The 19804-nt window shown below is 41.0% G+C and overlaps 1 protein-coding gene across 1 annotated transcript; it reads right to left on the bottom strand.

The window, feature by feature from the left end:
• Nucleotides 1-432: 432 nt before the first annotated feature.
• Nucleotides 433-19520, bottom strand: LOC104381506 (merlin). The gene is made up of 18 exons (XM_086624902.1): nt 19513-19520; nt 17915-18032; nt 16091-16216; nt 15579-15701; nt 12061-12144; nt 11191-11259; nt 10894-10976; nt 9577-9652; nt 8966-9103; nt 7147-7221; nt 6264-6377; nt 5699-5821; nt 4914-5131; nt 3925-4027; nt 3076-3203; nt 2351-2501; nt 1454-1663; nt 433-468 (listed from the first exon to the last, which is right to left on the bottom strand). The coding sequence occupies exons 1-18, from the start codon at nt 19518-19520 to the stop codon at nt 433-435; spliced, it is 1983 nt and encodes a 660-aa protein (XP_086481028.1).
• Nucleotides 19521-19804: the final 284 nt, after the last annotated feature.

The following is a 19804-nucleotide window of genomic DNA, read 5'->3' as shown; positions in this document are numbered from 1 at the left end:
TAAACACCAAGCTCGTGTACAAATTTTCTCATCCCAAACATCTCCTGGACACTTGTTGTCTAGCGTCCTTTCTACAAAAGTGGAATACCATTCTGATAAGTCAGTGTGTAAAAATACCTGGAGGAGGAAGGTTTAGCAAAGTATAAAGTGTTTCTTCAAAAGTGCATGAGTAGTAAACAACAATTCTCTGGGTTTGTACATTTACCACTGTACCCAGAGACACTAGCCATTTTACACTGACAGTTTTAGTGCTTCCAGCTTATGTTTTCTGCTTGGAAGCTGAATGGCACCGCTCTAACTATAGTACCATGTCTCTTATGCCATTGCCTGTCAGCAGACAGAGCTGCGCAAGTGTCCTCGTATAGGTGCATTTTGCAGCAGCCAAGAAGATGGCCATCAGGTTCTACCAGTCTGGTAAGGAAACGAGAGGCTTCAAATGTAGATCACATCCGAGTCATGCTGCTGAACCTACAGGCAAATCAAATAGGAAATATTAGTTTCACCTTGAACTCTTACTTAAAGCAAAGTAACTCCCTTTGGTCTGGTTCTTTCTTACCTCTGAAGCCTTTTGCAAGATCCTCTGCAATAGCCTCTTCTTCCTTCTTAAAACAAACATATTTTCCTCATACTTTCCTCTGCTACTTGGACTAGGTTAGCCTTAGAAATTGCTTTTGTTACTTGCATTAGAAAGCTGCTTCCTCATCTGCTGCTACACTCAGTTGTGTTCCTTCTGGTTTCTAAGCACACAATCCCCAAGATTCAGGTCTTGAATGTTATATGCTAGAGACTCTAACTGATCCTCAAACCCTCAGTTTTGTTCATATAAAACAGCAGCAAACACATCAAGCTTTCTTTATTCCCAATACCTTGCACAACTAGCATTGCCTGGAGAAAGCTGATTTCCTTCCCACTGTTCAAGACCGTTGTCACAGTTCTTGACTGCTTAATAGATTCTCCATTCTAATGAAAGTTAAAAGCAGGTTGTTTTTTCGTAAGACTCAGCTCATTAGCTCTCCAGGACTCTTTTCCAGTGTGTTCCATGTCAGAGAAACAAACTGTTGGAACTCTAGGCATTTATTGGTATCTTACTCCCTGTCCCTTAAAACCAGCTATACCTGGAAACACATTCTCATTTCCAAGTCTGGCTGAGACAGACAAAATTTAACACAGATCCTCTTACTGCATGCGGGCATCTGCTTCATTTACCAAGGCTACAGCCTTGCATTCCAGCTTGGATGTAAGTAAGCAAAAACAGGTGGCCTCAAGTCAAACAGTCCAGAATGGTGCTCCAGTGCAGAGTCTCCAAACCCATGCAAGAGCCGTGCATTGACTTGTCATTTGAGAGGCTGAGAGAGAGCTGGATAAAACAGGTCCCTAAAGCCAGACATTGTTTACCTCTCTGAACTCTAAACTTTTAGTCAACATTTGAGAATTTACTTACAAATCTGATTACCTTTATAATCTGTTTTCTAGTTCCTGTGCCCACACTGTTGGCAATCAAGGGATTTGTTTGAAAAGATGACTTTTCCACTGGCACTGTGTGTTGAATTTTGTTGGTACAAGGCCAGCTGCTTGTAGTATTTAACGAGTAGGCAGGGAAAGGTCTTTGAAGATTTATATCCAATGAATCTCCAGTTTCTAAGGTTTTCATCCATGATGGCATCTTTGAAAGAAAAGAACACATGGAAATTTAATGCCCTCTCTATATCAATGCTTAAGCCAAAAAGAACATCAGATGCATAGTCAGAAAATAAAGGCCATCTTCCCTCACAATTTTTCCAAGCCTCCCTTCTTTCTCTAAAACCATTGACTTGGAAACATTTTTGCTACATGTGGAACAACCTGGAAAGATAAAGCCAGCCCTATTCTTGCACTGGTTCAGGAAGAGGCTGGACTGTTTATATAAATAAAAAGAAACAGGACAAAAATCTGGGTTTAGTACCTCACTGCCTAAAAAGAAAAAATACAGCAAGACTTTTATGACTTTTAGCAATCACAAAGCATGTGAATGAGAGAGTGATGCAAAGTATGAGGAAACTCATTTAAATGTGTTAAGTTACAACAATCTAGTTTGCTCCAAGACCTTAAACCCTAACTGTGATTTCATAATCCGTAAAGTAAGATGATTAATTTTTGCTTATGGTACTGGTACCTCATCTAGGAAAAACTTCTTAGAGATTTTGTTTTGACATGAATTTTCCTTGTCTGTGTTCACACTTTTAATATTTTACTATCAAAGATACTAAAGTATGTGCCTTGAACTGAAATACAGCAACTACCTTTGGCACACCCACACTATTCTCTTTTATGGTTCATGCTGAAAAAAGTGGCAGGTATTTAGGGTACACACATTTCCTAAGGAGCGATCCAAGGATCCCAGAACTTCATTCCAATGAGAGTAAAGCCCAGACTGTTTTTCTTCTAGTTTCAAAGCATGAATTTCAGACTTCAGTTCTTTCAGCCGATCTTCGAATTTTCTGCTCTTTTCTAAGTAGTCTAGCCTGCAGTTCACAGATTGGAGACAAAAAGCTTATTGGCATCACATGGCTCCAACAGCTATGTGTGGAAGGAGGAGAGAGGAAGTTCTTTGTTTCCTTTTGGGTTTGATAGGCAAAATGAAGTCTGGCACATGTCAGCCTACTTGATCCAGTGAGAAGGAAGTTCACTTCTACCCTTCAGCATTCTTTTTACCAAGCATTTCCTTCCAGACCAAGAGAGGAAAAGCCTCTCGATGTATTACATCAAAACGATACCATACTTCAACACTAGAGGGAAACTTCTGTCATCTAACATGCATTACTCCGGAAAAGTACTGTGCCCTTGGCATAACGCTCTCCAAGGCAGAAGGGTTCTGGACTTGTTAGGGCTTGATGCCACCAGAACACTTTTCCTCTGTATAAATACCTAATCTTACACAGACAGAATCCACACCAGCTCAGTAAAAGGCCTCCAGTCATGTGTACAAGCAGGAGGCCATCTTAAGTTGATGAACTGCGATTCCCAGAGATCTTTTCTCCTTTCTGTACTTTCCATGATTAACATTCTCATTTATTTACACCATAAGCATAGTGATACCTCTCTCTCTCTATCTCAAAGGATAGTCTCTTGAGGTCGATGTCCTTCAAATCCAGCTTTACGGATCCTTTGTCAAAGTTGGCATCTCTGGTGTCAGTCGGTGAGTACTGTGGGTACTTGACCATGTGCTGAAAAAGGCAACACAAGCACTGTCAGTAAGATTGGATTGTTTGATTTTAGGTTATCTCCCCAGCTTCTGCAAGAATGCCATGCTGAGCCATTTCATAAGCTACCCATGGATTCTGAGACACACAGATGCTCCTGCAGCCCTTCCTCTCTACCTGAGTGGCCTCAGATCAACTGCCGAAGTCCACAACCCACAGACCCAAGGGCAGAAGAGTACCCTGGCTGCAACGTGCCTAGCTATTTCAGCAGACAATGGAAATCCATTCTCAGCAAGACTGGAGGAGAAGGTGGCACACAGCCTTAGTGCTGCCTTCTTGCTGGAGACAGCTTCGTCTGCTTTGCCTAAAGACACTCATGGGCAATTCACGGGCCAGGACAACACAGCTGGCTCAGTACAACCACCTCACAAAGCACTGCCTAACTGAGATGGCACAGAGTCAGAACTAGGCATGAATGCAAGCAAGACAATCTCTGCTTCCTTAGTCTCAACATCAGTCCTGTTTTTAACTTTTGTCTTGTCTTTCTTATCATCCTGACTCACTGCCCTGAACAAATACAAATTCCATCCTAGCTACACTGTGTTTAAGCACCAGTTGGTCCCATAGGTGTTTGTCCCCCAGCTGGGTGCAGACATGCCACTACTCAGCTTGATGGGAGAGCTATAAAAATGCAATCAACATCTGACTAGCTCTGAAGATGAAGTGGTGCCCAGTAGAAACTTACAGGATAATTAAGCCTGGTTATATCCAAGAGTTTCTGCTTTGCTTTCCGTTCAGCCTCTCTGGCTTCATGCAGATCTTGTTTCAGATGCTCTGCTTCCTTGGCTCTGTAAGACAAATATCCTGATGTGAATGGCTGATGATTTCCAGCATAAAGCAACACATGGATTTCAGAGCTATGCACCTCACTAGCTTCCAGAGAACAAGTTCTGTTACTATGAGTGATTCCTTTACCCAAAGACACTTGTGGAGGGATGGTCACATGGAGAACTAACTAGACACAGCATGACACATGCTTTCAAAGACAATCCTGCATAAACTGGCTGCATTAACATGTTTTTCCTACTCCTGATTTCCATGGGCTTAGTTATGACCTGCTGATACAGATTCTTCAGGCTGTCAGAGATCCTCCCTGAGGTAGAGAGAGGTGCAATATATCTGCTCTTTATTTTGGCACGCTTTTTGGCAGTATCCTAAAACAAGCAGAAGGCCCTTAATAGCAAGGTTAAACATCCTCTGCCAACACTCGTCTGCTCTGCATCTTCAGGCAGCAGTGTTATGGAACATGCAAACACAGAGTGGTTTATATTCCACACAAGTTTACCTGGTTTACACTTCTCAAAGATCTGAAAGGGATACAAGAGACCATGACTTGGTACTAATGAATGAAAACAGCATACACAGATTGGTAAATTTAGATAGCTAGGTAGCCCATGCTCTTTTGATAGTGCTAAACAGAAAACACTTCTGCATTCTGGATCTTTAATACTAAACATCTCTAAAGCCTTGCACCTGATTCTCTGCAAACTTCTTGATCTGCATCACAACCACTGGTACCAGCTAGAACAAACAAGACATAAGAAGGCTCAGTTACTCTGAAGAGTTGCTTCAGGAACAATCCCTCCCTCTCAGGCTTAGCTCTGAGAAAAGCAGCACTGTCTCCACCCAGGAATCCCAGTAGAGACCACACAACCCCACCCAAGCAAATCTAACCTCCGGTCAGACTCCTTCACCAGCTTCACTGCTATCAACTCTGCCTCCCGCATCTTTTGCTCCATCAGACGCTTCTCCTCTTTGGTTTTCAGAGCTGTGATCTCCAGCCTCTGTCGCTCTTGCTCAGCTTCTGCAGCATTCTGGGCCAGCAATTTTGCCTCTTCTTCTGCAATCTGAGCTTTCTCAGCCAGCAACTCTGCTGCTTCCTGGGATCGGAGCTAAGAAACAATTTTTCTTAGTTAACCTGTCTAGCATCTACAAAATCATCCCTGCAGACAGTCAGGAAGAGGTGCTCTTTTCCTAAAAGGTCAAGTGATAAAAATATCATTTAAAATAAAAAGTATAGTAAACATAATTGCAGGGGCTGGTGTTCCTCCTCTGCTCTAGAATTGCCTAACTTCCTTCCTGTCTCTCACCTTGCTACAAAGCAAGGAGACATTTGCTTAGAGTTGAACAAAGACATCAACCAAAAATTGAAGTTGGTCCCTTCAGTTGCCAGGGCACCATGCCCCTTTCTCCTAATTTCAGCTCCAAGACTGCTTCCTTTCTTCCCTCTTTGCCTGAAGAAAGCACTGTGAACCAAACACAGGGAGTGGATGGTTCACAGCAAAAGGACATTTTCCCAGGTATTCCAGCATGCCCTCTCTAGCAGTGGTCAGCAATTCTCCAGCCTTATCTAAGCCATCATTCCTGGTGGTTCACAGGAGCCATAAGGAAAAAAAACAAGCTTCCAAACCAAGAAAGCCTGTCAAGCACAAGAATATTCAGATTAATGTGCTACTCACCAGGGCCTCATTGGCCTGCCTGGCTTCATCTTCCAGCTGGAAAAGACGCCTTTCCAGCTCTTCTTTGGCTCGCTCAGCTTCTTCTCGGAGCTGCTTCTCCCTGGCCAGCCTTTGATTCTCCATCTGGAAACGGAACGAGCAACACCACGTTTGTGGGTTTGCAGCAAAATCTCATCTGGGCCTGAGGCAGCACAGCAAACGAATCTAACAAAGATCGGACTGCTCTCTAGCTGGTGGGCTGAGATTCACCAGAGAAGCAACGCTGAAGGTGCTTGCACTTTGCAGCACTGAACTCCTCTAACAGGTAATACTGGTTATTTCAGACTGATGGAAAAGCACTTGGATCAATCTGTTATGCATCCCAAATCTTGGCGATCACCTATTCAGTTTCACAAACATCACTTACATCCTCAGATGCTGCATACACACTAGAGCTGTTCCCACATTCAATCCTGCTGCACTTTCTCGCCTCCCACACACGCATCGATGCAATGCATGGACAGCAAGGGCACCAGCTGGAATAATAATCAGTGTTTTCAATAACAGAGGAGCAGAAAGAATCTACCTTTTTTCTAGCTTTTTCTTCCCTGGCTTGTGCTTTCATTTGCTGGATCTCTATTGAGTCCACTTTTCTTCTCCTCATAAATAGGTCGTGGTTTCCAATGCACAACTGCAAAATCTGGATAGGAAAAGCAAAGCAAATGCTGTTTTGACGTACTTGTGCCCCAACCAGAAAGGCAAAGAGCCCCACATTGGCCTCAAGACAGAAGCTGACAATTCTGACTTCAGTACAAGTGCTGGCAGTTGCTTCCCTTCCAAGAAAATCAGTACCCAGGGCAGGCTCATATCCAGATACATAACAGTTTAGATAAGTTCATAACAGGATGAAGGGTTTCTTCTGTCCTTCATCCTTCTCTGGTTCCACTTTCCTGAATAAGAACAGGCAATAGATCTAGGCCAAGAGTACACAAGAAGTAGCTGTGGGAACAATGATGGCCCCTCCACAAGCTCATTGAGAAGTGACCCAGCCCCTGTGGTTGTGTTAGGAAGCAATCAGTGATGATACGATTCACTAGCTGATTAGGTCCCTTCCTTGTTGTTCTCTTAGAAAAGGAGAGAGAATAGCTGATTAAGAACCCACAGCAGGGAGACAGGTGGATGCCAACATGGCTTTGCACCCTTCCATACAGTACATCCTCCCCTTCCAGCATCTGGATTTCCTTTTGAGGTTTGGGCCTTCTTTCACATGTTGCATTCCACCTATCATCTCCCCATCCCAGAGAGGACAAACGTATGCACCCTGGCTTCCCAGGCAGAACAGTCCTCAGGGAAACACATGCTGAAACTCAATGCTCCCTGACCTCTCCATAGGTTTTACAAACAGCATTTCTCACTCAGAATCAGTCAGTATTACCAGGTCCAGTTTTAAAGGAAAGCAGGACACTCACCAATTTGTTCACTTTGAGTTGAGAGGAAAAGAACTTGAAGACTTCTGCTTTTTTGTCAAGAGGTTTAATAGTTAACTGTACAGGCAAAAGAAAAAAAAAGGAGACAGTGAGAAGGAAGGAAAAAAGCTGAAAATATTCATACTAATGCAAGCTTTAGCCAATCTCCACTTCTCTCCAGGGAATCAGTGATTTATGCCACAAATGTGGCCAGAGTGATGCAAAAAATGTTTTGCTCAAAAGAATCAGAACCAGGGCTGCTGTTACACAGGTTCCTCACCTGCTCCCACAGTGGGCTGTTAGAAGATAAAGCCTCCCACAGACTCATCCCAGTACCAGTTTGATGGTGGTTTTCATAATAATACCACCTGTGCATTACAAACTATACTAAGAACACTAGAACAAGCACTGATTATCAGGAAAATAGATATATGTTATTAATCCCCAGAAGGAGTCATATTCTTAAAGTCAGGGAGATGTCAAACACCTCTCTAAACACCAATCATTGCAAACGTATCAAGGGCCTGAAGGACTTGTTCTTCTGACCATCAGATAACAGTCCTGGAGCTCCTGCCTTCTCACATTTTCAGTCCTGTCTCCCAAACTGTTTCCAGAGGACATGAACAGCTTTCACGCTGCCAGGCCCATCCACAGTTTCACTTCATGTGTTGTGTTTAGTTTGGCTGCATAACAAAAAATAGCTTCATTCTTTAAGATCCTGTTTTCTGTGACTCATGGTTTAGCTAGCACTCTATTCCTATAATTCATTTGCAATGCAACGTATAATTTCAGGCCATCTGAGTCACCAAGATCATAATGTCCTACAGCATGTTCCACCCCGTAGGTAACAACTGGTTGAATGTGTTGCCTCGTAAGGAGCAGGACCATGAACGTGGCACTGAATATAGTGGAGCTTTAAATATAGGGCTGCCAATTTCCCAACAATAGGGAGTTAAAGGAGTTTATTCACAGACCAGAGAAGTTTAATGTCAAGCAAGGACCAAAAACTTTTTGGAGGCAGAACTCCTGTAGGCTGCCCTGCCTGATTTCAGGTATGCACTCTGGACAGCAAATCCCATCCTTGGCGTTCTTCAAAAGGCCCACAGAAAACAGAACAGGCTGTGCTGTCTTTTGGCTGACAAATTCCAGGTATTTCAGTACCAAAGTAGTGTTTCTGGTTTTGTTTTTCTGGTTACAGCCTTCCATACAGCCACATGACCTGTAGTGAGACTAAATTTCACCCCCTCCCCACTGTACTTTCTACAGGTGAAAGACGGGCTCTGAAAGCACACTGAAATTGCAATGGCAGGCTTGTGCTGAAGACTGAAATCATGCACTGACAAAACGGCAGAGGTCAGGCAGAAAAACATGTACATCTCCCTGCATGCGTCCTCTTGCCAGTGTCCTTCAAACTTCATCTACAAGGACAGCGTCTGCATATGAAAATGGCATTAAGTCTTTACAGATCATCTAATTCCAGCTGAGATAACGGAAGAAGCTAGTCATGGTGGCATTCATAATATCTATCCTTTTCCGAGATCAACACACTTGTTTTGCAAAGGACGAGCAGCAGGGAAGGAACCAGAACAGTGGGTTCCACAAGTCTGGAGAGCTCAGAGCAGACTCTGGCTGCTAAGGGAACTGAGGTTATGCAGCACATCTGAGAGGCAGGTCTGTTATTTTTAGTTTTGTAACAAAGCTCCCTAGGACTTTCCCCTTCTCCCCCAAATTATTTAAACAGAGACAGCTTTCAGCCTGTTCCAAGAATCCCAGTCCACACCCATACCCATATAAAAAGAATAATATATCAAAGCCATCATACCTCTTTCTCACTATAGGAAATGTTTCTGATAGCGCTCCACTCAAACGACTTATTTGGAGAGAACCTGTTGTTAATGCTGTAGATATGGATACCTTTGGCATCAACTCCAAGTAGGAGATCTGTATGGTTTTTATTTTGCTAAAAAACAATAGATACCAGTAAAAGTCTGGTGGTGGTGACATCACTCTGTTTATGGTGACATTAAACAACCACAGACAAGAACCACATTTATTCTAATATATCGATATTTATCTGTATTTTAAAGAAATTGATATTTCCACAAAATATTATGAATGTTGTCACTGCTAGCTAATAAACCCCATCCTCTAGGTTGACCATAGCAGCTCAAACCTAGTTTATTTCTCCTTCTTCCTACTACATACCCAGAGCTACTCAAGATCTTTGTCAGATTGTAAAACATTAATCTTAACTGCTTTAGTCACCTACTCATGTAGCAGGCAAGTCAACCAAGTCAGGACAATCGGCACACAGCCCACCATCAGCAGAGAAAACCAGAAGCCAGCAGTCCCAGTTCCAAACTGCCTGGAGGATTTTAAAAGGACAGTACCATTGTCTACAGGAACTGAAAATTGCTAAAATAAAGCACTTACAGCAATTGGAAAATAATTGACACCATACATTTCCAAGTCCTGGGCAATTTTCAGGTAGTTCATCTCAGCTTCATCCCTAGAGAATAAGGCCATGATTATACTTGGAGATTCCTTTCCAACCTTTCTGTCCTAGCTGACTCTGCCTGTTCTTTTCTAAGTGGGCAATGTAATCTGGTTTTGTACTTTCCTTAATTTTGCCACCTTATTCTCAACAACAGAAAAAGGATAATAAAAACAGCATCTCTACAGAACAAAGACAGTAAAGCTGAACCTATTTTGAATAATGTATAGTGCAATCTTTATTAAAATTCAAGTCCAGTCTTATCCTTGTGTTAGTTTTGCCACTCCATCATTATTACATCTTCGAGACCTACCCTACCATTGTTTTCCATGACATAAGAATATTTCCTTCAGGAAACAGAGTTCATAGAGAAAGGAGTCCTGAACAAATTCTGAACAGGGCTTTGGGCAGAGACCAAAGAAGGGTGACAACCTCTCCACCGACCGTTCTTCTCCCTTCAAGGTGAGGCATCAGCAAGTTTTGAGGAAAATATTCAGTAAAAATAGCACTAAGAAGCATCTAGAACAGCCAAAGAGAAGTTGAACAGAAATATTAGGAAAGGCTGCCTCTGGGTGCCAACTGCTCCCATTTATTGTTCAGTTGAATTTCCAGGCATGCTGAATGTGTTAGAAGTAGCTGAATGTCCACAAGGACTACCACCAAAACTCAGTTCTGGAACTACAATGCTGCATCTTCACTGTTTTGGTTCCTTGCTAAGTATGCTGACACCCTTTTCAGCCATGATCTTCACCAGGTATAAAATATATCTGATTCTCTTATTCTAAGAGGAGACTGGCGTGATATCGCTCCAGAAAGTAGCTGCTGCATAGGACAGACACCAGCAACTCCAGGTAGTTAACGGCCTTAAACAAAAAGACTCATCTCCAAGGCTAACTGCAAATTCAACACAACTCAAGCCTTCTGCAGGAACTTCTCTATGCTGGCATAAACGGACTCTGATGAGACAGGACTCTTATTTTAGATACGTTAGGTTGTGAAACTCTGCAACAGCCCTCAGCTTCTCTGTTCATTTCAAAGCAAGTCCAGTTTACAAGCAGTGGGAGCCCTACACAAGATACTTTTTACCCCTAACGAATGGGTGTTTTTATCATTAGCTATAAATTAACCTATTAACATCACAGCTTGGAAACCAGTATTTCTTTGCTCACTCTACAAAAGCCAAATTTCACTGAAGACTGCAAATAACCAGTTTCTGAAATGTATGAGATTTCCAAAGAATGAAATTATTTCAATACCTGGCAATACCCCTGTGCTCAGCATACCAAGCAGTAATCTTTTCTTCCCACATCTCTGCTGTCAGCTGATACTGCCTGAGGACCTACAGAGAAAGGAAGGAGTTTGGTTTCCTTTGAAGATACAAATACATGTGCTGCCTCTCCCAAGCAACATGAATGCAAAAATGCAGTTCACAGCTCGGTCATTTTGCCAAACTCAGGGCAAACAGTTTCTAATGCTCTGGTTAATTCCACAGCAACATCTGTGCTGCAAAGAGTAGATTCAAAGATTGAATTTTATACAGAATAAAGACTTACCCTTTTGGGTAAGAGTTCATCATGGGCTAGAAAGCCTGGCTCATGAAAATTTGGGTCGTAGTCACCATACTGTCCCAAGAAAAGAAAAGACACTTCAGTTTGTTAGATGCAAAATGCTGAAGAACTTGTTGCTTGTGTAGTTCAATGTGATCGCTTGCGACCGATTTTCTCCTGTATACAGGGTAGCACGTAATAAATAGGGTCCCCTCACCTGAACTCTCCATGGAAGTTATTTCAGCCTTTGTGCTATGCACGAGGCTCCAATACAGCCACTGAGGTGTTCTATACCCTTAGACTTTAGTCCTAGCCTGCAGCTCTCGATAGCAGCAGATACAAAGGAATCTCCCATGACTTCATAGCTTTCTCTGAATTACAGGCTACATTCAAGGGTGTAAGCTCCCCTACTCCTACAGCCTACTGCACAGAGGCTGGGCTGCTGCAGAGGGCCAGCCCTGCCAAGAATTTGTGTTTGTCTCCTGCCATTGTGTAAGTTTGTCTCTTGCTTGCATGAAGTGAACTATGTTCTGAGAGATACTAAAAAACATCATGTCCTTCCATTGTGAGCTCTGGTATCAGCACCTGCTGTATCCATGGGCATTTTTTAAAACAATAGGAAATAATTCTAGCTGGGAGAAAGATTACATTAAAATGTTAGTTTCAAAGAAATCCCCTAAGTTGAGAAAGCATAGGGTATAATACCAAAATCCTTGTAGTGACATCTAATGCTTATTTATCTAGCTGTACCTCCTGGGATGACCTACTTCTTTAACAGAAAATATTAACACTGCTGTGTTGTACATACCACCATGTATATGCATTGGTTAAAAAAGAAAAAAATATCAAAAATCAAGAGTACTTCTATGCACAAACCTTGGCCTGAACAGCGTAAGAAGCCAGTAAAACTGTTGCTTCTGGAGAACAATAGATTTCCTCATCCAGTATTTGTTTCTTAACCTAAACAAAGAGAAAAAGAGATTAATTTAAAGAAGCTCAAAGTCAGGACTTATGTCAGTCTTGAAATGAAACTATACATGCCTGGACTATAACTTGGCACCAAGCATCACCATTATGAGTTAATAACAGCAACAATAAAGTGGCATTCAGAAACACAGGAAGCCTTTACTTAGCATTACATTTAATGAAAAAAAACAACTCAACTTTTGAAAGTTAAAGTGTCTTAACTCTAAATTCATAGAAATGCCATCGGCTATCTTCACACATTTATATAAGGAGTCCTGAAAGAATGTATTATAAAAATGAATCTTATTGTCTGCACTTCATTCCTATTAACAATTCTTTTTTTTCCTGCTCTGGAAAAGTTAGCTTTAGAACATGTAAACCATCAAAGTTTAGGTTGCAAGGGACCTCTGGAGGTCATCTAGTCAAAGCACACCCAGCTAGAGGAGATTGCTCAGTGCTGTCCAGCTGACTAATGTTGCCAAGGACAGAGACATAGTGAAAGCCATAATAGTATGTTATCAAGCTTTTTAGAGAGAGAGAATAAACAAGAACACCCCCCCCCCCAAAGGGAACCTGACTAATAGAGAACTTCATTTATTTGATTACAGTGGCCTAAACACAACAAAAACATAGGGGTTTAAAAAGAAAAGCCCAGTATAAATGGTAAAGTCTTTTAACATTCTTTTCATCTTAATTACCTATGGTGCTACCAAGATCAGAGGTGTAATAGTTTAAGATTTTGCTTGACTTTAAATCAGTTGGGTAATTTTCACTTGAAAACCTAAAGAGGGAAGGGGAAATTAATCTTCACAAGTCCTCCTCTCAGGTGTAATGTATTTAGCCTACTAACAAGCACAAGACAAGAAAGTTTTGCATAATGCACTGTCTTAAACATTTCCAAAAAGAACAATTACTTGAGATAGCACTGAGCTATCTTTACTAACGCGCTTTGGCACTGTAGGTACTGTGAACTGAAATGAACCATCAAGAAAGTTTTTCTTTTAAATTTAGTCTCCGGTGACCAAAATATATGAACCTGAGTTATAGTACAGGGAAAATTCTTTCTAAGCTGTTAAAATGGAAAGAATGAAAAGACTCTTCTTCCAAATTGGAAAGCTTCAGCTTTCATACTCCATGGTGCAAATCATACATTTCAGAACTTAGAACAATTTAAGATAAATCCCCCATAAGTATCTGGGGTATTTTTCTGATCAGTTCTTACAAACACGTTTCGTTGTACTACTTTATGAAGGAGCAAATTACCTAATCTCTGAACAGATAACGTTTAGCTTTAGTCATGTACATTTAGTCTCACAGTTTGCAAAAAGCTGTTATGCCACATTAATTCGTAAAGGTCTGAAGAGTCAGAAGAGCTGAAATCTGCAGGCATCCAGATGTCCATACATGTTTTTCCTATTACCATCCAGGTGTGATGTTAAGTTCTTATAGGCAGGAAACTTTGCAAGTTCAAATTTGTTTCAGTCTTGTTTTTCTACTTTGGAATGAAAAGAATTTGCTAATTGCATATCTGCTAGTCAAGGCAGGTTCAAGGAGAAAAGAAAAAAGTGAAAAAAATCAGGATTAAAAGACTAGGAAAAGAGTTCTGCCCCTCTCATACCTTTCCAAAATTAGCTTAAGAAACAAACTGCCAAGTGGTTGAGGGTTCTGGATGAAGTTCTAGTTAATGTATTAACCCCCAGAACATCAGCATTTTCCCATTACTCCATTAATACATCCTCCTCAGGGAACAAGTGTATTTACTGTGTTTATTTACAGATGCAGACTGAATTTATTCCATGCACTAGATCTACTTGTGCAGACAAATACCGCTGAAAGCTATCAGAATAAAGCAACACACCAGAAGGCTGCAACTGCAGAGGACTCCACAGCAACTCAGGAGAGAAGCTGGATGTCAGACATTGAAATAAGCAGCTGACCATCTAAAACTCAATACTTGTACACCCATTGCTGCAGCTATGGAGCTGCAGCATGGCCTTTCCTGGCTCATGCATCTTGATTTTGATAACAAAGCGTTGTACTCCAAGAATTTGCTCCTTCATCTACTTTTTAACGGAGCTACAAGAATCCTAACAATGTCTGAGATAAAAGAAAACCAAGTAGCAAATAAGGAAGCTGCCTCTGCAAAGCCACTAGTATCAATGCATATGTGGGGTTAACTTTATTAAACTTTACTGGCTTCCACCTCATGGAAATTTGTAAATTTGTAAGGACCACCATGGTGTACAGACCAAGCCATGCTCATCCAGCCAACAACTCTGCTTTTGAGCACAGTACTGCTGTCCTGCAGCTCCTCAGTAGCTGCCTCTGTGGCAGAGCTGAAATGGGTTCTGATACCTGTAACGAAGATTTGTCAGGGCTGGGGATTTATCCTGCTAGCATGAGTAGCAGGCGCTCAGTTCACCTGTTTTTCACAATGGCTATCAAGTTTCATCTTTTTTCCCTACAATCTACAAATGAACATTTAAGAAGGACAGGTTAGGGAGTTCTTGTTTTCTAGTGATTGTGCCTTCTACAGTCATACACAACAAGACCTCCCAGTAACCACCTGGACTATTTTTAGGAACTTGCAAGTTTTAGTTTCAGGGACAGGCTATAGTCACAGGTCTTGTTCCATCTGCAGCTGATACGGGTGAAAAAGCTTTTGTCCCCAACTGCTTATCACCATCCCCTCCCTCTTCTCCACCTTCACAACTACCACTGTAATTGCTCGTGTAGTCACTCCTCCACAACAGCGCGTACATCTAATAACAGGTCTCTTCTAATTCTGCTCATTTTGAAAGAACTAGGTTAGGGAATGGTTACACAAGAGGTTACACCAGCAGGTCTATGATGATGATAAGGAGCTACTAAGGCTCTCTTCATCTAACTTAGCTGTAGCCAGAGCAGGCCAGATGACAGATCTCAAGATAACACCTTAAGCTAAAAAAAAAATGGCTTCATTTATACTTCTCAGCACTGACCAGTTAGGGCAAAAGTCTCACAGTTCTTCAAGCAGTGCCAGCCTGGCATGGATTTTTTTTTTTTTTAAAAACACATACTATAGGAGCAAAACAAGTCTGGAATATCCAGATGTGTAATTATCACCCAAACTGCTAGATGCAAAAGTCATTTTTCATGAAAGTCCAGGTTTCAACAATTTAACTCCCATTCCTAGCACAAACAGTAAGAGAAGCCATCAAGACAACAAAAACCTGCAGAAGACAATGTTCATCTTACCAGTACACAAAACCACAGGAGTCAGGAGAGATGTTTGTACTTCATAAAAATGAGATCTTTTCAGAGACACTGATAACAGCTGAAGCCAGCAGAATCACTCTGAGACTAACAGCTGCCAACAAGATCAAAGACAATACAACAGGACTGGGGTAAATACAGAAGGAATTAATGGTTAAAAACTTGTTTCTGACCTGAAGGAAGAATAAATGCTGGGTAATTTCCTGTAATAGTTCCTCTTCTACCTTCTCTGGATAGAATTTAGCCAGAAAATGAAAGCTAATGGGATCTTCTTTGGGGATTTCTTGGTCTAAAACCTATTTACAGATAAAATAAAATCATCAGCAAAAATAGTACATAAGTGTCTCAAAATAATATTCCAGAGGAAAATCAGAAAGCAGCTGATAATCCACGTGAAGCAGCCGTTCTCTATTTCAGAAGGAATGGCAACACTGAGTTTTAATCGAACAGCAATCAGTGCATATCGTGGTGATTGGTGTGTGATACCCTCAGGACGAACGTGACAGAAACAATCAGACCAAGTAACACAACAAACTTTGGTCTTAAAAAAATGACACCATCCAAAATTATGAGTTGTCATGTAATTCTTGTCATTCATTGTCATGTCATTCCTTTAGCTCATGTGCTAAAAAGTAAATTTTTTTATCAGTAGAAAATTGCCACACTTATTTTCTGTTTCCTATACCTTTTTGTCCATCTTTAACCAGGTGCACATTCCTTTTATTGTGTACTGCAAGCCAAAAAACCAAGTCTCCCTTAAACCGAGTGCTCGGCACACCAGGTCAAACAAGTCCTTTCCCTTCCACTTCATCTAAAAAGAGAAAAAGAAAATTAAGAATAACAGGTACATTTTAGTCAAGCAAATTAGGCTTTTCAGTGAAACATGCCTACAAGGTGCAATAGTTCCAATGCTCTCCCTCCTCTTCCTCTCCTCCATAGAACCACTCACAGAGCAGCTGTAGTCATCTAACCACAGCATCAAGCACTTTATGAGCACATGGAACGAGGATCATACTATTGATTTCCTAATACATGGCAAGGCTTTATCAACAGCTGTAAAAATCTAATTCAATAGTTTATACAAATTGGAGAGCCCGAGGGAAGGCCAGGGGAAGCGAAAGGAGTGTCAGGGCTCAGTGCAGAAATGCCAAACGATGAAACCAAATCCATCTGTCACATACCTCAGCTATTCCAGTGGCACCAAGCCAAGCCTTTATGCTACTCTGATTGAAATGAACAGGAGCCTGCCTTCTAGAGTAATTTAGGAGCCTGGCTTCCTAGAGAGCAAACTTTGATTAAACATCCCAAGATTCGTACACTTACAATGCCTCATTTTTTCACTGAAAAGGCTGCACATCTGGTTCTTCTATTTGGCCACATGTTAAAAAGATGATTTTGTCTAATTGCATGGGTCAGCCACTAAAAACTTAATGGAAAAAAAATGAACTTCTAGGCACTATTTCAATGGAAAGAAGGAAATCATCACAGCAAACTAGCAATACTTGGGGAGAAGGGAGATAGCAAAGGAAGGAATATATTAAGCTGCATTTGTTCACAAGGACTCTGATCTTTAAATCAATTTCCCCAAATCCTTTATATTCATAACTCTGTCTGAAGGTATTCTAGATCAGTAAGTCACAGAAGTGCAGCGCTTGTGACTAATCTATTGTGTCTGAGGGACCGAGGAAATGAAATACTCAATGCCCCACAAGACAGTCAAGTCTCATTAGAATTGCCAGTACTATTGGATCTCAGTTTTCTAACTCCTCTTCTCAAAATAACTGTATGTCTTTTTTTGCTTTTGCTGGATGCTTAGGAATTAATCAGGTACAGTTCTATCTCCTCAATAGTGCAGACCCATTCATTTTGCAATTGATCACTTGTTATATTTGTTTTCTTCCATATTTTTCTGCAGTCATGATTTCCCTATCCAATTTGCTAGAGAGCCATAACTAAAAGAAGAAAAGCTAGCTTTTTCATTTGATCATTTTTCTCTTCTGCCCAGAGACACAAAACAGCCATTGTAGTTCACGAAATAAACTGGAGCTTGCAAATTTGAAGAGAATGTCCCAGATCAACTGAGCGCAAAAGAAACATTTTATAAATCGTTTTATAAGCAACATCTTAGGACCAGCTCTCCACAGAATTCTTCATCCAAGCTGGCAGTGTGTTAGAGTTGTGTCACTTACAAAAAAAGAATTTTGAGGAGAAGTAGGTATACTTACAAACAAGTCCGGCATCACGTGCTGGATTGATTATGAAGAAAGCAGACCTACTGCTAATTTAGCTGGGTCAGTCAAAAGGATTTCCTGGAAACAGCTTTAAATTCTGAATAGTCCGAGTTGGTTGACAGAAGAATGCATCTGAGACCAAGTAATCCATTGCTTATAAAATTAATAGATCAGTTTTAAGACCATCCATGAACTGATAATCTCAACTTCTCAAATTTATGTCCTGCTAATACAAAGGTCAGTCTCCATCTTTCTAGCATTCTGCTGAGGACTCTTACCTCACAGCTGAACTCCATTTCAGCATCCACTGTTATAATTTTGACTTTGAAAGTCTTTGGTTGTTTCTTCTTCAGGCCTCGGATGGACATATTCTTTAGTTTATGAGGATAGCCACACCTGAAATTAAGCATGTGTTACATTTAAGGCTGGAAATTCAGTAAGATTTTCTTGGCTAGATTCCAAAGTAGGACAAGTCCAAACGTGCAGAATAAAGTCACCTTATATACACATTTTTGTGTCCAAGACAAAAAAGAAAGGATGTTGAAACAAAAAATTTAGTTTGACCTTTAAATTTAGTTTGCTCCTTAAAATAAATTGCTTCAAAATGTCATTCCTGTCTTTCCTCAGACCTCAGCAAACATTAGGTTCCTACAGTACTAGAGAGAATATCATTCAGACCTTACATTGCAAGATCCAAGGGCCTGCCTCTCACTACAGCTGAGGACATCTAGGAAACCTCCAATCCAGCCCTCGTGCTCCATACAATCACCCACATCCATGCAATTCAGTAGTCTCTTGCAACAAAACTCTGCAATGGATGAATGTTTACAGTTTCGTGAGAGTAATACCAGCAGAAGTATGATATTCCTCATCCCTTTTACATATCCAAGCAAAATTCCCTTTCTCAAAGGTCTCTGTGGCATGTACCAACATCAAATGCACCGTTGGAAGCTCCACTTGTAAAACACACAGTAGAGTGCCACACACCACACAGCAAAACTTTACGATATCAAATCCAACTCAATCTTTTTCCATCAGTTATGGCTCCTTGGGCAATTAACTTTGTGAGTTTCTTTACAGCATGAGATCTTAAGTCCCTGAAATGATACAAACGCCACGAATATATGTAGCGAAATTAAGCTGAATTTACCGTGTTCGCTTGGGCATACTAACTCACAACGATGAAAGTTATTTAGAACAGAAATTTTCCCAGCAGAGTTCTTGTGAAATGAATTTAATTTTGTGGAAGCCTACAGAAAATTCCCTCACAAATCTTCTGTTCTACATGCAATTGACTGCATGCCATCAAGAAAATTGATGAGATGTACTGTTTCCCTAGCCACAAGGGTTTTGTGGATACCATTCCAACCAAATACTGAAAGTTGGGGTTAAATGGTAGTGTGAATCTGCACTATGCAGTTCTCAGATGTTTACTTCTGAGCACAGGAAATCAGCCTGTAAAGTTTTCTTCTTTTTACGTTATAAAACTAACAGCTCAGATTTGCACAATCTGCTTAGTATCTGTGAACTATACAGGCCAAGAAGAGACTGAGGCATTCTTGGTTTCCTACAATATAAGGCTATTAGTGTGTCAGACTTCCAAACACTCCTTAAGGAATTCCAAAATAAAGCTCTAGTTTAAACTGAAAAGTTCCATTTGTCTGTACCTTCCAGGATTTTATAAAATATCTTGTCCCCTTCTTTGCTTCTGCTAAGCTCTAAATTGGCTTGCAAACGTACTGATTATTTTCCACTTACTTTGTACGTGCCCCTCATCCAAAAATTTCAAGTAGCTAAATAGGAGGTAAAACATACATGGAAGTTTTTCTTTTCAAATTGCAGGGAAGTTGAGGCAGAGAACAGATGAGTTACTTACCAAATCATATGGACATCAGGAGCAGAATTCAGAACAGGTACTGGAGACAACTCAGAGTGGGGAAGAAAAGCTCAGGAGGAAATTCATTTTTCTGACACCACTGAAACCAGTTGAGGAATCCTTTCCCTCCAGCTGGCTGTGGTAAAGCTTCTGCTGAAGTCTTGTTCAGTTTGGGACAACACACTTCAGGAAAGATAATGGGCTAACTGGGCAGAATCCAAAGGAGATATCCAAGAGCTAGAAAATAATCTGTGGTAAAATGAAAGTACTGGTTAGTACAGAGAAGGGACAA

This window comes from Tauraco erythrolophus, chromosome 21 (assembly GCF_009769465.1).
Source record: "Tauraco erythrolophus isolate bTauEry1 chromosome 21, bTauEry1.pri, whole genome shotgun sequence".
Classification (NCBI taxonomy): domain Eukaryota; kingdom Metazoa; phylum Chordata; class Aves; order Musophagiformes; family Musophagidae; genus Tauraco; species Tauraco erythrolophus.
Note: the sequence above shows the minus strand (reverse complement) of the source record. Positions and strands in the feature narration are given on the sequence as shown.

What these genes read in the sequence shown, in the direction of transcription:
- LOC104381506 (XM_086624902.1), bottom strand. An exon ending in GAGCACAGGGGTATTGCCAG is followed by an intron (nt 9,653 to 10,893) that starts GTATTGAAATAA and finishes CTTATTCTCTAG; the next exon opens with GGATGAAGCTGAGATGAACT. An exon ending in CTAGAAAACAGATTATAAAG is followed by an intron (nt 469 to 1,453) that starts GTAATCAGATTT and finishes ATTTGCCTGTAG; the next exon opens with GTTCAGCAGCATGACTCGGA.